The sequence below is a fragment of the Panthera pardus genome, unplaced genomic scaffold (assembly GCF_024362965.1).
Source record: "Panthera pardus isolate Hobbes unplaced genomic scaffold, ASM2436296v1 HiC_scaffold_25, whole genome shotgun sequence".
In the NCBI taxonomy this organism is placed as follows: domain Eukaryota; kingdom Metazoa; phylum Chordata; class Mammalia; order Carnivora; family Felidae; genus Panthera; species Panthera pardus.
Window position 1 is genome coordinate 18,084,030 of NW_026526821.1, and position 15,833 is coordinate 18,099,862.

At 42.9% G+C, this 15,833-nt stretch overlaps 1 protein-coding gene across 17 annotated transcripts in view; it reads left to right on the forward strand.

Annotated features, from left to right (window-relative positions):
• PTPRT (protein tyrosine phosphatase receptor type T) overlaps positions 1 to 15,833 on the forward strand; it is a 1,067,285-nt gene that overhangs the window by 925,010 nt on the left and 126,442 nt on the right. For 10 of the 17 annotated variants that reach the window (XM_019458468.2, XM_019458472.2, XM_019458469.2 and 7 more), the window contains one exon: positions 7,275 to 7,423. In XM_019458468.2, the coding sequence (XP_019314013.2) occupies positions 7,275 to 7,423 (149 nt within the window). Of the gene's footprint in view, positions 1 to 7,264; positions 7,424 to 15,833 lie in introns of all 17 variants that reach the window. The other 7 variants (XM_053890232.1, XM_053890235.1, XM_053890233.1 and 4 more) reach the window with 1 other exon arrangement.

Sequence of the window (15,833 nt, forward strand, 5' to 3'; positions counted from 1 at the left end):
GTTGGAGTAGAGCCCACTCTGATGACTTCATCTTAACTTGATTACATCTTTAAAGACCTCATTTCCAAGTAAGGTCATTCACAGATACCAAAGGTTAGGACTTTAACATATATTTTAGGGGGACACCCTGCAACCAGTAACAGTCATTTAAATAGCATCTGTTATTGCCTTGGTTCTAAGATGCCAACTACCCCTGTAGAGAAATCAATACCCAGTAAGGGGAAAGGGCATGTCTCTGGTAACAAGAAGATATTTGGACCCCTGAGGCTGGCAGCCAAGTCACCTGCTTCCTGCTCCTCCACTTCCACAGGTGAAGGATGATAGGGACTCCTCACTGATTCAGACCAGCTAAGGAGTGGGTTCTCAAACATCCGGGTCTTTAAACTCCAGCATGCGTTAGAACTGCCCGCAGAGATTATTAATCATCCAGAGTTTCTGATTCAGTAGGTCAGGGGTGGGGCCAGGGAAATTGCATTTCTAATTATGTTCCCAGGTGAAGCTGATGCTGCTGTTCCAGAGACAACCCTGTTCTACATCAGTGGTGCTCAAGCTCGGTGGCACATTTATAATCACCTGGAGAGCTTCTGAAAACCCACACGCCCAGGCTGCACCCCAGACCAATTAAACTAGAATCTCACCAATAATTTTTGAAGCTCCCCAAACGATTGGTGCAGCCAAGGTCGAGCAGCACTGCTCTAGAATACATCAAAGAACGTTTTTAGAGAAAAGGCATTCTTCAGAGCATCTGCTCTAAAGGATTCATGTTTCATAAACAATGAGGCCATTTAAATTAACATGGCTACTCCTTATCTTTAAAAGATTACCAGAGAGCATGTATTGAGTGCTTACTGTGTACGATTCTCTGGGAAAAATGCTTTGCTAGCCACATACCATTTAATTTTGCAGCCACTTTCTGGGAAAGTACTACTGTTACCTACTTTTCAGACAGGAGGAAACTGACATGCCGACGGATGAGTACTTGTAAGAGCTCACACAGCTAGTCTGAGATGGCGCCAGGTTTTGATGCCAGGCTGTCTGGCACCAAAGCCAGTGTGTTAACTGCTTTGCCATTCTGCCTCCTGATGTAAGAGAAAGTGGTGTGTTCTCCTTTGAATTCTGCACATACCCATATCCTCATTTATACTACCAACTCTAATGTGGTAAAGCCCAGCCTCTGCCTCAGTTACAGTAGTTCTGAGTTAGTGAGGTTTGGATTAATGAGGTTTTGCTGCATTCATAAGGGACTAAAATCATATGTGCCATGGACTGAATTTGCACTTCTAATTTCATTCTGAAAAGAGAGGTGGAGGAATGTTGGAACAGGTGCACTGGCAGGTAGAAAGCAGGGTTTGGGTCCTGTGGCTTCTGCCATTGTGCTGTGTGCCTTGGCTAAGCCCCTCCCCTGTCCAGGCCTGCTTCTTCTTGAAGAAATTGAGAGGCTGGTACCGTTCCCTTACAGTTCTGATGCATCACTTTAATTAGAGATCTGATTATGTCAGCACAGAAGCATACTGGCTTCAAAGGGTACAGTGCTGCCTTTTAATAGGAGTAGAGTCTCAGCTCTGTATTTTCTTTGTCTACCTCCTATGGGCTGAGGATTTCTCTCTGGCTCCAGTGTTCTATCTAATCTTTGTGGCTTCCCAGGAAACTGTCTAGAGATACCAACAGAGGATGAGCCCTATGTGGAAAAGAAAGAGTGCCTTAACCATGCCTCCCCAGGAGCATGGGCATAGCTCTTCACATTTAGGGAAAAATCCTAGGTGGAGGCCCCAACACTCTCCCCCCCATTGGCTGGAGCCTCCTGTTCCCAGCCCAGAAAAGATTCAAGGGTTTTTCAGGATCCAGATGGTCAATTCCCTACCACCTCTATTCCAAGTGGCTTCTCAGTCTCTACTGGAACTTTGCCAATGAGGGGCTATGCGTTACTTCCAAAAGCCCAAACAGGGCAAGCGTCATGCTTGGCTTTTTACATAATGATCTCTTTCTAACAGCCACTGGCACAAAGTAAGGGCTCATTAAATATTTTTCCAACAAATTAATGTGCAAAGAGGAAGAAACTACTAACTTTGGGAAGGAGACGAGTAGGGGACATTTGAGTTGGGACTTAAAAGGTGTAGAGAAGGTTACCAAAGAATTAAAAATGGGAAGGACAGTCAGGCATTAGGTGCTTCCAAAAGAGACCCAAGCAATTGTACTTTGTTCTTTCTTCCTTGTTTCAAGCCAACCTGGTTCTAATTCTGCCCCTGGGGCCACAACAGAGCCAGACAGTCAGATGTGTGAAGAGGGCATTCCTGAATATTCCTTCTCCTTGAAAAATAATCCCCATTGTTTCAGACATTTCTTCTCTCAGAGCATGATTTCAGAACCCTTCACAGCCCCGCATTCCTCTCCCTTGAGTCATTCCACCTGCCACTACCCCTTATAAAGAGTGGTGCTCAGAATAAATCATAGGACTCACGGTCCATCATGGGCACATCCCCTGCCACCTACCCTCACTCAGCTAACAAGCAAAGGTCAGAAAGACCTCAGAGTGATCTGTTAGAAGAAAGAATGCCAAGAGCTATGGTCACATCACATTGTCCCCGCCTGTCAGAAACAGTAAACTTCGGATTGCTATGTCTTAAAATGTTCTTTGGCTCTAGAAATGTCCCTGCAGAGGAATAGATAGGCTTATGAGTGCTCTCTTTTTACCAGCTTCTGGTACCCCCTACTGGTGAAATTGTGTGACCCAGTTGGCAAGAATCTCAACAACTAGAGAAAAAAATTCCAAGTTTCATAAGTCACAAGTACTTGAATCTTGAAGGATCTGAAGATTCCATAAGTTATGTGACTCTCCCATGTATCATGTAACTATTTTATGTGATTAAAAAAAACATTTTATAGCTATGGCTATACTGTGGGCTTTGAGGGAAAAAAATCTGACTTCTGTGAGCATTCCATTAATTCTGCAAACATCCCAAGAATTCTGTGACAACTACTGGAAGAAAATGCTAAGTTGTCAGCCAGAAATATTCATAAGTAGAAATATTTCAGGTCACAAACTAATTTTGTGCAAGTTTTTCTTCCTCTTTCCTTGTATGTATCTTTTTTTAAAGTGGTTATAATTTGCAGTCGGAGTAGGATGGCAATCTCTTCTGCACTTCAAATTGTAGACTTTTAAATATAAATTTGTACAACAAATTTATTGAGCACTGGCTGTGTGCCAGACACTCAGCAAGAAATCAGAGTAGGTGCGAGAAGTCGAAAACCCTTCACCCAAGAGGCTCTTGCCCTAGTGGGTGGGAGAGTTGGATCCCTGCAATTCAACTAGACAGGTGCTTAGCTGGCATGGCAATGAGGCCTTCCTTGATCTGAGAAGGTTCAAACCAACCATTGGTGTTTCTTAGCTCCATGCATTTCTTCTCCCTGGCTTTCATCACTTTCGTGATTTTATAACTGTGTCTGTATTTATCTGTTTAGCACCTGTCTTTGCCGTTAGTCTCTGTGCTCTGTGAAGGTCAGGGTCATGTCTGGCTTTTGTCACTGTGATCTTACCTCTAGCAGAAGCCGGTACATGTAGGTGCTCAATAAATATTTGTTCAGTGAATGAGTCAACCAAGAAGAGAAAATCACAAATCTATGTAGAGGAGCAAGAGAAACCTTCAAGGAGATGTGACATTTGAATGACACTGAGCCTTGAAGGATGGAGAGGAGGGGCCAGTAGAGAAGAATGGGGACATATTAAGGAATGTATAGTATTGAGGAATGGTTGGGGGGTGAAGATGAGGTGGCTGGTGTTCCCTAAGAGAAGGTGTGTATGGAAGATAAGGCTGAGTTGAAGCCTAGAGCCATAGCCTACGGGTCTTTCATGCCCTACTCATAGGCTTGGATTTCCCCCCTTCTCTTAAGGAAAAACAGGGAGGGGGGTCTGAGTTAACTCGATGGCTATAGGAATAAAATGATTTTTCCTGTTTTACCAAGATGGTTTTTTAATTCTTAAATTTTGAATTCTGATAGAATATAGATCCCAAAACTATAGTTTTATGTTTTCTTTCTTTCCACATCCCTTCCTTCTATTTCTACTTTGTAGCTGTGTTTTCCAGCTGCTAAAACACCTGTCTGTACATTTTTAAATTATTATATAGCCTCATCATCGTGAACACATAGTGTCAACCATGGGCTAAATACTAAGGATGCCATACTCCTGAGTTTTTACAACTCAGTTGGTTGTCGAGTTTTTAAATACCTATGTTTCATAGAAGTTCAATTTTTCATTTTTCATCCAGGTTTTCAGAGCTACCCAAACATTTCTATAAAAGGCCATTTTTCACAGATGCAGCAAGGCCTTTTTTTATTATTATTATTCCTTTGGAAATGAATGACTTATGCCCAAGACAACTCTCTCCATATTATTTTACCCCTAATGGAATGGGATTGGTTGGGAGTTATGCCCCTACGGAAATATCAAAGCCTATTATACACACTCACTTATAGTTTTAAAGTTAACTTTCTTATTGGATTTCCTTTTATTTCCTGCCAGGGCAATGTGAGCAGAGCTTAGATAGAGGCAAAGGATCTGCCGTATATCTTTTCAAATTTATGATTAAGAAGGTCACATATACATTTTTAAACACACTCCTTTTTGATAATAAATGAAGAATAAAATTTCAAAATGTCATCAGCAGTAGACCCACTCATTTTTCCTTCGTTGGCACCCCCCTGGCCCCTGTCTGACTGCCAACACTGATCCAGTACTTCCTTTCTGGTTGTTTTTCTGTCTACCAGGAATAGTTTGACTCCTGGAACAGAATGCCTGTGGCTAGAGCGTTATATACAAAAGACGCATTCCTATTCCTGAGAACCCCTCTTTTCTCAAGCCAGTGGGGGAAAAACGGAAAAGAAAGGAAAAAAGGGAGGGAGGGAGAGAAGAAAGAAAGGAAGGAAAGAGGGAAAGAAAGGAAGGAAAATAAAGGGAAGGAAGGGAGGGAATGAAAGGGAAGGGAAGGAGAGGAGGAGAGGAGGGAAGGAGGAAAGATGGGAGGGAAGGAAGGGAGGGAGGGAGGGAAAGAGAGAAGGAGGGAGGGAGGGTACGTGGGTTCCATTTTAGGCTGCATTTGTCTTCAAATTGTGGCCAAAATGGGGGAGATAAAATTCTCTTCTTGGCGGGGGTTTCCTGGATCCAGATTCCTTTGCCTCGTTCTCCACTGAGCTCTCTGCTTCCAGAGCTAGCGCTACCTGGACTCCATGCCTCTGGCTTCCAGTTGGGTTGAGCAAATGAGACCCACTGTTCATTGGTCAGGGGGAGAGAAGAGGATGTAGCCAGGGTGTTGATGCCTCTTGTTCCTGCCATGTGAGGATCAACTGAGTTCCTCGAGAGAAGGCTGCTGCTTCTGAGCTGGTGGTCTTATCTTCACAGCTCTCTCCTTCAGGGTGCCAGTGACTGCTTCCTCTGCTTGTCCCTCTGGACACGTGGGTGGCCAACAACTCACCTGTCACTATGGTGGACCTTAGGTTCCCCTTCACCCTTCTTACTTTTGTCAGTAGTCCTTTTGCACATAAAGTCTCCCCAAATCATTCTCACTTGAGTATGCCATCTGTCATTCTTCCGTGCAGTCCACATCTAGATCCAGGGATCCATGGGAAGGGTGTTACTCCCCATACTGTCAAACTAGAATTCATCCTAGATGAACTCCCCTAAAATACTTCTGTGTCTAGGTTTTATCTTTTCATTTCATACCTCCTCTGATAGGGAGATCATTCCTCTTGAAATTGCATATTTCATGACCAGGCAGGCTCAATTTTGGAAAAATTTTTCCTGAATTTGACTCCTCTGGGAGAACTGTTGTTTCCATGTTGATATAGGAGTGATTAAGATTGAAGTTGAAACCAAGTCCTATGGAAAATGGAGCAAGAGACCTGGGATAATTTACCCCCAAGATATTTAATGTGTCCATCGCTTTCCTTATCACAGGAACACAATAGCTATATTTAGAATTGGAAATGTGGGGAAATCTCAGAGGGACTGCATTGGTTTTTTAGAAATGTTTGAAAAACTGTCATATGCAAGAGGGGTTAGTAATATTTTTGTACTTCTAATGATCTAAGAACAACCGGTTAAAATTTAAGAGAAGTAGGTTTCAAATCCATATGAAGGACTTTTTAAACCTTCAGCTGCCTGGGGAGGCGTCCAAATCTCTACCACTTGATATCCAGAGATTTCACAGTGGGTCTCTTGAAGGGGGATTTGGACATTAGAATGTGGTTGGACCAGCAGGGATGATATAAAAACAAGGATGCAGCTGTCATGTGTTGAATGTTCACTGTGTGCCAGGTGCTGTATTCCATGTGTTTCACATATGATCTCAGTTAATCATCACAGCCCTAGGAGCTTGGTCCCATTGTTGACTGATATACTCAGAGGACGAGTTCAGAACTTAAAGAGGTTAAAGAACGGGCCCTGCATCATGCAGCTGGCAGGTGGCAGAGATAGTATATGAACCCAGGTCTTCCTGATGCCAAAACCAATGGTTTTAACATCCAGTAGATGGTGTCATAATGACCTTGGGAACTAGGTGGCCATGCACAGGCCTAACCCTATCCTACCTCCATGAGCTGGGGCCTCTGCATGCTTTTATCCGCTCTCAAAATGATTCTAATTTCCATCACAGTTTGGAAATCACTGATTTAAACTAGTATTATTATAAATGCCCATCTGGTTCTGAAGGTCTTTCATTCCTATGAATGATCGTCAGGCATCAAGTTCAGCTTTAAATTTTCTCCTTTCGAGCTACAGGACTAACTAACCCTCACCCTCACCCTCACCCTTCACCAACCACAAGTCTCTACTTCAGTTGTCCATTGTTTGGCGTGTTATTTTATTACCTTAGTCCCTGAGAAAGGTCATACTCCATTTTGAATCTCATTCAGAGCCATGAGAACAGAAAGGGCCAATCAGCTTCTTCCCCACTTCAAAAGGAGAGCAAGGAATCATCATGTAAGTCTCATTGATTTCCGGTTTTAAGCTCAAGTAAAGAACATACCTATTGTTGGAGATGATCCAGAATAAGCCTCATATTTCCGAGTAAATGAAAGCCATTAATGGTTTCAGGAGGATTTAGGCTTATTCCACCTTGACATTGGAGGACCCATCTTGACTCTCTCTGTTCCTGGAGAATGAACCAGGTTTGGGGGTTGAGGATGATGGGTAGGGTGGAAGAACAATCTGATCTTTCCAATGCTTTAATGCAGCTGGAACCATCTGACTGTGATTTTTTCCCCTTGCACATGTCCCAAAGGAAGCTGGCCAAGAAGCAGAAGGAGACACAGAGTGGAGCCCAGAGGGAGATGGGGCCTGTGGCCTCAGCCGACAAACCCACCACCAAGCTCAGCGCCAGTCACAACGATGAAGGCTTCTCCTCTAGCTCTCAGGATGTTAATGGATTCAGTAAGTTGACCCAGCTAAGGGGAAGGGAACATCCATGGTTCAGCTTGACCCTGGTACCTCTGCTGTGGACCCCTCACAGTGGTCAGATGCTGAAGGGTATGGGTTCGGGATGCTTCCTTGGATGTTCCAAGGATGAATGTTCTCCCTGGCAAGGACTTGGGGCAGCCCATCTTGAGGGAAAAGGAGGTTTTAAGAATATTCCCCCAAAGCAAATGGAAATGGGGCAAGCCATCTTAACTGCTTGTGGAAATAAATAGATACAGGTTAAAACTAATAGTAGTTTAAAAAAAAAAAAAAAGAGGACATAGTTATGCCCATAAGGAGAAAAACATGCCGCATTGAAATGAGTGTCTTACAGTTTTCAAAACAGTGTTTCATATAAACCATGTTAGGTAGGTGTGCCACTAATTGCCATCTCTGTTTTGAGTGCTTAGGAAACTGAGGCTCAGAAAAGCAACTTCTGCAATGTCCCAAGGCTGATGAGTATACCTATCCAAACCTGGAACCCATGTCTCCCAAGCCTGGCCAGGTCCAAATTATAGCCAGTGTTCCAAGGGGCCTTTAGTCAAGAGCACCTGAGCCCTCATGCAGAATTGATACAGGGTCCCAAGCCTATAGAAGTGGCTAAGATTTCAGAGTTAAATCTTATCCAAAGGAAAATCTCAAGACTGGTAACCTAAAACTAACTTTTGTTCTCATCTCTCTTTAAGACAATTATTTTTCCTAGATTTAATAGAAATGCTAGATTCCCCAGCCTCTGCTCCAGATTAGGGAATTCAGGAAATCTAAAGGAATGTGAGCGTAGACAAATGAATGTCCTCCACACAGTGTGTGGCAAATGGAAGAAACCATAATTTGTAAAAATCACTTAGATATGATCAGTTGGGGGGGGGGGTTCTATGAGAAAATGAAGAAAGAAAGGAAACAAATATTTATAGACCATCTTTGTCCTCACCATGGCCCCGTGAGATACTGCATATGATTGTTCCCATTTTATAGGTAAGGTAGCCAAGGTTCAGTGCATGCGGCTGACCTTCTCAGAGTTACATAGCTAATTCCTGATGGATCCATGTTCTGAGGGTAACTTAGACCCATGATTGCTCATCTTAAGTATAGCACAGAACTCCTCTGAGAAAGTTTTCATAATACACATATGTAGGCCCTACACCTTACTGACTAAATCACAATCTCCTGAGGGAAGAGAGGTAGGGAGATGAGGGGAGGGGTAAGGCGGGATGTGGGTTTTGTAAAAGCCACTTAGATGGTTCTTATAGGCACGCTGATTAAGAACACTGAACTTTGAGGGAAGCAATAGCCATTTTCAAATATTGACATGCCGCCTTGGGAAGGAGATTAGTTTTAAACCTATAAAAAGGTTGAGAAAATAGTAAAATGAATATTCCTTTACCTTGTACCTAGACTCACCAATTATTCATATTTGCAATATTTGTACACACACACTCTCTCACTCCATACTATATATTATATATGTATACATATATAAAAATATCCTGTATATATATACTTATATAAGATTATATAAAAATTTTATAAAATTTTCGGAACCATTTAGAAGTAGGTTGCAGACATCATGACACTCTACTTCCAGAGAATTCCTAAGAACTAGGAAAACTCTTCAATGTAACCACTATAAAATTATCTGACCCAAGAAATGTAACCTTATTTCAGTATGGAATATACCAGCGTATAGTTAAATTTCCTCAGTGGTCCTAAAATATTTATTGTTGTTGTTGTTGTTGCTGCTGATTTAATCCAGGGTCCACTCAGGTACTCACATTATACTTGGTCATCATGTCTCTCCATCACTTTTCATCTAGAACAGCCAGCCCTCCCTCCTTTTTTTTTCTTTCAGGGCATCGACACATTTTAAGTCTAAGCCAGTTGTCTCCTAGAATGTGGCACAATCCAGATTTATCTGATTTTCTTCACCATGATTGCACTCAGGTTAACATGTTGCCAAAAATTCAACATAGGTGGCATCATGTCCTTCCCTTTGCATCATCTCAACAGACAAATGCTATCACTTTGCCCGTTATTGGCAATGCTAAGTCTGCACACTTCTTAAGATTGTGTAATGGCTTTAAAGACAAAGTCTAACAGTGCATACTGATTATTTCATGAGCAAATATTTAACTTGCATTTTCCTCAGAGAGCAGAGCAAGTGTGCAGTCTGCCTACCCACGAAGCCAGCTCTTTTTCCTTTCTCAACCCAGATGAATCGCTGGGATTCATACATTCCCTTGGGCCCAGAAAAAGGCGATAGTGACATAGGCAGCCAGGAGAGGCAGAAAAAGGGTTGACAAGGAAATGGACTTGGTGTGTCCTGAAAGAAAGGCCCATCTGAAGATCCCTGAGAATCTCTATCTATATTCATCTGTCACTGATTCTCCTGCTTTCCCTGGGAGAAAGGAAGTTCAATAACAAGTCTAGCTGATAGACAATCCTGGCCAAGTGATACCCATTCACCCCAAACCTTTCCTATATAGGCCAGATTCTTGTGCACACCTTTTTCCATGTGTAAAATGCCTGGGAAGGCTGAATGTCAAAATGGAAAGACTTCTGGGAAGTCTGAGTGCCAAAACTATTATAGTCAAAGATACATGACCTCGAAATTATAGGTATTTGATCTTAAGTTTTCTGATCACAAGTGGAAACCTGGGTAACAGTGATTTCTTGGATTTCAAGGGAAAACATCACTGTATTCCCCAGAGCTAAAACTTAAACTCTTAAGAGGAAAGCATCCAAGACCAAGGTAGATTAGCCAGCCAAAAAGGAGGAGAAATCCTATCTAGTAGAATCTAATCAGACATTTTCAAGTCTAGAGACAATATTTCCAAATGATTGATATGTGTGTTTGTTTTATATGCATACACACACAGATACACACACACATACCTTTTAATGGCGTTGCTTTTAAAAAAAGACATTGAAATTGAAAAAAAGTTCAGTTGACAGTATACTCAATTATTAAGAAATTTTGCATTTGTTTGAGTCACTGAATATTTTAGTACTCTATCTATGCATCTGGTGTCCTCAGGCTATAGCCACAAACACGCTCTGGGGATTCTTTTTAATACCCTGGAATGCATCAGGTACCTTTAAAATGCCCTGTGGAACCGCTGGGATGAGATTTGAGGGGAAAAAAATGTAAGTAATGCTTACACTAGAGATGTAGAAATTGCTTCTGAAATCACCCTGATGTATATAAAATTGAATCTATTTTCTTGGCATTAGGGAAGTGACTGTCTGGCTTCTGCAGCGGCTTTAGGAGGCCCTGAGATTATTTGCAAATGTTAAGGAAGCAGGAGAAAGACAGAGTACAAGAATAGATGTCACATCAGAAAAGATTACAGAAGAATGTGCCCTGAGCAATTATTTCATTATTGAACAGGTGGGCTCCTGCCTGATTCAAATTCTGCATCTCCCTGCATAGGTTGATTTTCAGGGGTTTTCTATTCCAAATAACTGTTGCTGTTCCACAGCATCCATTCTATCAAGCTTCCAGATTTTGTATAGGAGCAATGACCTCTGGGAAGCAAGGGTGATGGGGCCCTTGCCATTGTCAGGTGTGGGCCTTTGCTTTGGGGTGCTTCAGCATTCTTGAAAAAGGAGTGCATGTCACATTTAAAGGACAAACAATGTGCATTGTTTTCAGTTTAAAGAAATGGTTGGCTTTTATTAAGTAATCTCATTTTGATCTTATTGCCCTGTGTAGCTGATTGTTATTTATTTACTTATTTTTTTTTTTAAGATCTTTCACTCACTGGGATAATTTTTCCAAGTCTTTCTTCTGGTGCTATCTTTTTACACCCATGCTTAAATCTTTTTCTTTATATCTGTTGTTCATGGTATCATCTTCTCTGTGTTCATTTTCAGTCCAAATCAAAGTGCTTCAAAACAAATCCCTGTTGAATTTCTGTGCTAGTGATGCCTGCTGGCAGGCCAGGTCCAAGGACCAGAGGGGTTCCTGCGGGACCAGCCAAGAAGGTCCCTGGCTGTGCGCAGGATAGAAATCAAACACGGGCCAGCAGGAGGACAGGCCAGCAGGAGGTGAAAGCAGAGTTTATCGAACATGTAAAGAAAGTGCCGAGTATCCGGGAGACTCAGCAAAGGAGTCTCATCTTTATTCGGGGCCTGGAGCTTTTTTATTGACAATTATAGTCTGGTGTATGTGTCCCCTTGGGCATCCAGGAACTGGTTGGAACAAAGCCAGGGGCCCAGCTGTTATTACTTGGAGGGGGTGGGTATTGGCATGGAGATGTCTAGTGCTGGTGGTCTGGTCATTCTCTGTTCTAAGGAAACCAATAACCCCTTGTCCCTTACAAGGAAGACATACACTGTTTGCATTGTGAGGCGTGTATAGAGTGGGGTGCAGGTCCTAGCAAAGGGTAAAAACAGGTTTTTGTGGAGTCCTTCAGTCTCCCTGTCTCAGTGTGGAGCTCAGTTGTCTAGGCTTCCCATGCTGGCATCTGACAGACTCACTTGCCCACTGGGTGCTGTTGGTAAACTCTGTCTTCATTGTTTTGCTTCCATTGTACTGAAAGGCTGCATATCTGGTGGGTGTGAAGGCAGTTGGTTTCTAAGCAGCATCAGAGGCTGGGCCATCAAGCTCTCTGCTCTCTGCTAAGTAAGGATATAGGCATGGTTGAGGCCCTGGAGGTGAGATTCAGTGGCCACTTGCCCAGCACTTGGTACATGCCAGTCCCTGTGCCATGAGTCCTGAGCACAGTTTGGGGAGGGGAATAATTATACTGATGAATAAAAATGGGCATTGTCTTGCATATAATGTGTTTCTACTGAGTTTTTCATAGTTTACAAAAGTCCTTTTGCAGAATATTGGAGCCATAGATCCTTATTCCTGCACCAAAAGAAAGCTTGTATGTTTATTATCACTCCCATCCTACAGATGAGGAAACTGAGGTTCAGAGAGACCCTATGCCCCAAATCATACAACCATTTGCAGAGTTAAGGGTCTATTTCTTCTGACATCAGTTTGCTTCTATCCATCTAGCTCTACATAGAATTTGGGAACATATTCAATAATAGTACCTACAGCAAAACAATAATAAGAGAAATAATCAAGATGTCAGGAACACATAAATGAAGACAAGAAGGTCAAGACCAGGTTGTATTAGAATGTAATTTATTATATTAAAAAACAATCTAAATATGTAGACTGGTAACTTTCATATTCCAGTTTGGCTCTGAGCTTTCTAGTAGCAAAAGCCCAAATAGGAAGGTAACTTTCATTGGCACCCATTACATATTAGGCCACATGCTCTATATAAATCCCACTCTTAAGCCTCCTAGGAACCCAACAAATTAGATATTATTCCCACTTCATAAACAGGGGAACTGAATTTCAGAGAACCAAAATAAGTAAGCCCAACATCACATGCGCACAGAGTGGGGATGGGATTGGAAGCCAAATAGGGTTATCTGACCCCAGAACCAGTGTCCCTTGTCCTGTACCATGAATGGTAGCCCACGCTCAGCAGCCTAAATGGTGGCCACTCATGGCCAGGAGAGAGGGAGAACACCACTCCTCTCCTGATGGCCAGCCAGCTCTTCTCCCATGTGGGCAGAAGCTGCTACCGTAGCCATTTCCCACATGGAGGCCTGTCCCAGGCCTGGGCACTGGCAGGGAGCCCATCAGATTCCCACAAGCTGCCAGGCTCTGTTATAAGCACACTCAGATACGCATCTTCATCGGTCCTCACAGAACCCTGTATAGTGGTATGTTTATTACTAAACCCATTTTACAGTTGAGGAACCTGGTGTTCTGAGATATTGCAAGATCTTCCTCAAGTCACGTGATGAGTAGATAGTGAGGTCTGGACTCCAAACCAGATGTTCTCCTTTCAGAACCGAACGTCTTTGTCTTTCCTGTAACCTTTAGCTTTCTGCCCACCACAAAGCTAGGTGAAGGAGAGAAAGGAGATTAAGGGGAATAGCCAATCCTGCTGGCAGGACAGTGCCTCCTCTTAGTTCTGTCTAACTTGACAGAATGAAGTCTGTCTGCTTGAGAGCCTGAAGCTCCTCCCGCAGGAAGACAGCTGTCCGGTCGATGCTATAACAGGAGATGGGACTGTAGACCAGATGGCCCCATCTTCAGGCATCCCTGATCTGGACCAAGCCCTAGATAAAAGGGATGACCCCAGACACAGAGAGCTCACAGATGGGGAGGGGGACAAGTAGTCCAACAACAAGCATCTTTTCACAGCCCTATAGGGGCTACAGGAGCAGCCTGCCTGCAAAAAGAGCCACAAGATTCTTCCCCTGACTTTGTACCTCCAATGCAACCAAAAATATATTCAGTAGCCTCAGAGCTTGCGGTAGCCTCAGAGATGTTTGCTGCTGCTGAAGAGGGTTGGTCCTGAAACCTGATTCCTTTCTGATCTCCACCCCACAGAGCTCCTAAAAGGGTGTCCTCACAGGTATGTCAGGGAATGTCCAAGCTTGGTATCCTGCAGGATGGTTTGGCAGAGATGGGGCAGGCAGAGGGAACCACCAGGCAAAATTTTAAACTGATGATTTTAGGAACATATTATGTAAATTAAGAAATTCAAATGGGGAACACAGTGCTTGACTTTAAAAATTTAATGGCTGAGGTTGCTGTAAACTCCTTCAGGAAGATTCCCGCACCCTGTCAGGAGGATGTTGAGCCAGCTGGAGAAATGGGTCTCTGGGAAAATTGGTTGGGCTCTGTCATTCCCTGGGGAAACTATGGCCCTGATGATGTGTGATGTTAAGGATTGCTAATGATGCCTCGCCTTTGTTTGGTACCTGCTGGGGCAGTCATTTTGCTAGATGCTGTTCACATATTATCTCTAATTCTCAAAGCATTGCAACCAGGTAGGAATTATTATCCTGATGTCATAAATGAGGAAACCTAAACTCAATAAAATTAAATACATTTCTGCTGTCCTGTCTTTGCAGTATTCCAACTTGACCTTCCTTTCTTTTGCTTAAAACCCTTCAGTGGCTCCTTGTAGCCCATGAAGGAAAGGCTAAAATCCTAAGCTGACCAGAATGTACCCTGACCACTGCCCAGCTCTCTGGCCCATTTGATACCCACTGAGCATTTGTTTAAATGTATGAATGAAAGAACCAATGATGAGCTGGAATTCAATGAAGATCTGCTAGCTCCATGCCCATATCTGGTCCCAACTCCTCTGGTAGTGAATTCTCTCTCCTTTTGAGCTGCAGTCTGCTTTACGTAACTTCCATCCATTTATTCCAGTTTTTGCATACAAGTGTATTGGTCAAGTGTATTGATGGCCCTTGGCTGCCCTCTGATGTCACATAAAGTAAGAAAGTCGGTCTTTCTCTTCCTACAGTACCCACCCCCCCATCCCTTGCTGTTGGACTTCAGCCATGTGTGTGCCCTGAAGGTCGTTCCTTCAGGCTGAGCAGCGCACATCAGCCATCAGCCTTCTTCAGGATACATTTCTGTTTTCCAGTCAGCTCAAAGTCTCAGTTGGCACCTCTGTCTCCATTTGGTCCATGTTCATGGAGTGCATGGTCTCCAAGATGAATGTGACTCTGCATTAGGTTGAATCGCTGGAAGTTTAGAGAGCCACTATCACCCTCACTCTAGATTCTAATCCTGGGTTCAGAGTACACTGCTCATGTATGAATGAACCCCCAAATATCCATCACATATCTGCCTAATGCAGAGCTCAGGGTTCCAACTAAAACTTTCTCATTCAGCCCAAGTAAAGATGATTTGGGGGGCCCAAGTGAAGGACTTTATATATCATCTGTGCTGTCTTTGTGTTAGATTTGACCCTGTTATCTCAGCGTACGGAGATTATTTTTGATTTCTGTTGTGTCAGCCAATGAGCTCACTTAATCCTTCCAGTTTAGAGCCTCAAAATGTAATAATTACTAGATTATTACTATTCATAATACCAGCTATCCTCTGTTGCTCATTATGTGCCTATTTCCATCTGAAATTATATGCATTTATATGCATTATCTTATCTCATTGGTATGTTGGGAGGATTAAATAAGTGTTATAATTGTCCCTGGTGATTTACAAGTGAGGAAACTGAGGTTTAAACAGTAATGAACTTGCCTAAGGCTCATAGCGTTAAGTAGCAGAGCTGGAACTGAACCCTGGATCTGACACACCAAAGCCTTCAGCCAAGACAACTCCATTAAACCACGGGGGTTATTATTCCCATTTTATAAAGAAGGAAACTGAAGTCCACAGGTACTGAGTAGTGAGTCATTTTCTCAAAGCAGTGGTTTTCAGAGTGTGGTCCCGTAATAAGAAGCATCAGCATCACCTGGGAATTCTTTGGAAGGAATTTCTTGGGCCCCACCCCAGACCTAAGGAACCCAAAGTTCTCAAGGTTTCTAACAAAGGTTTCAGGTGATGCTG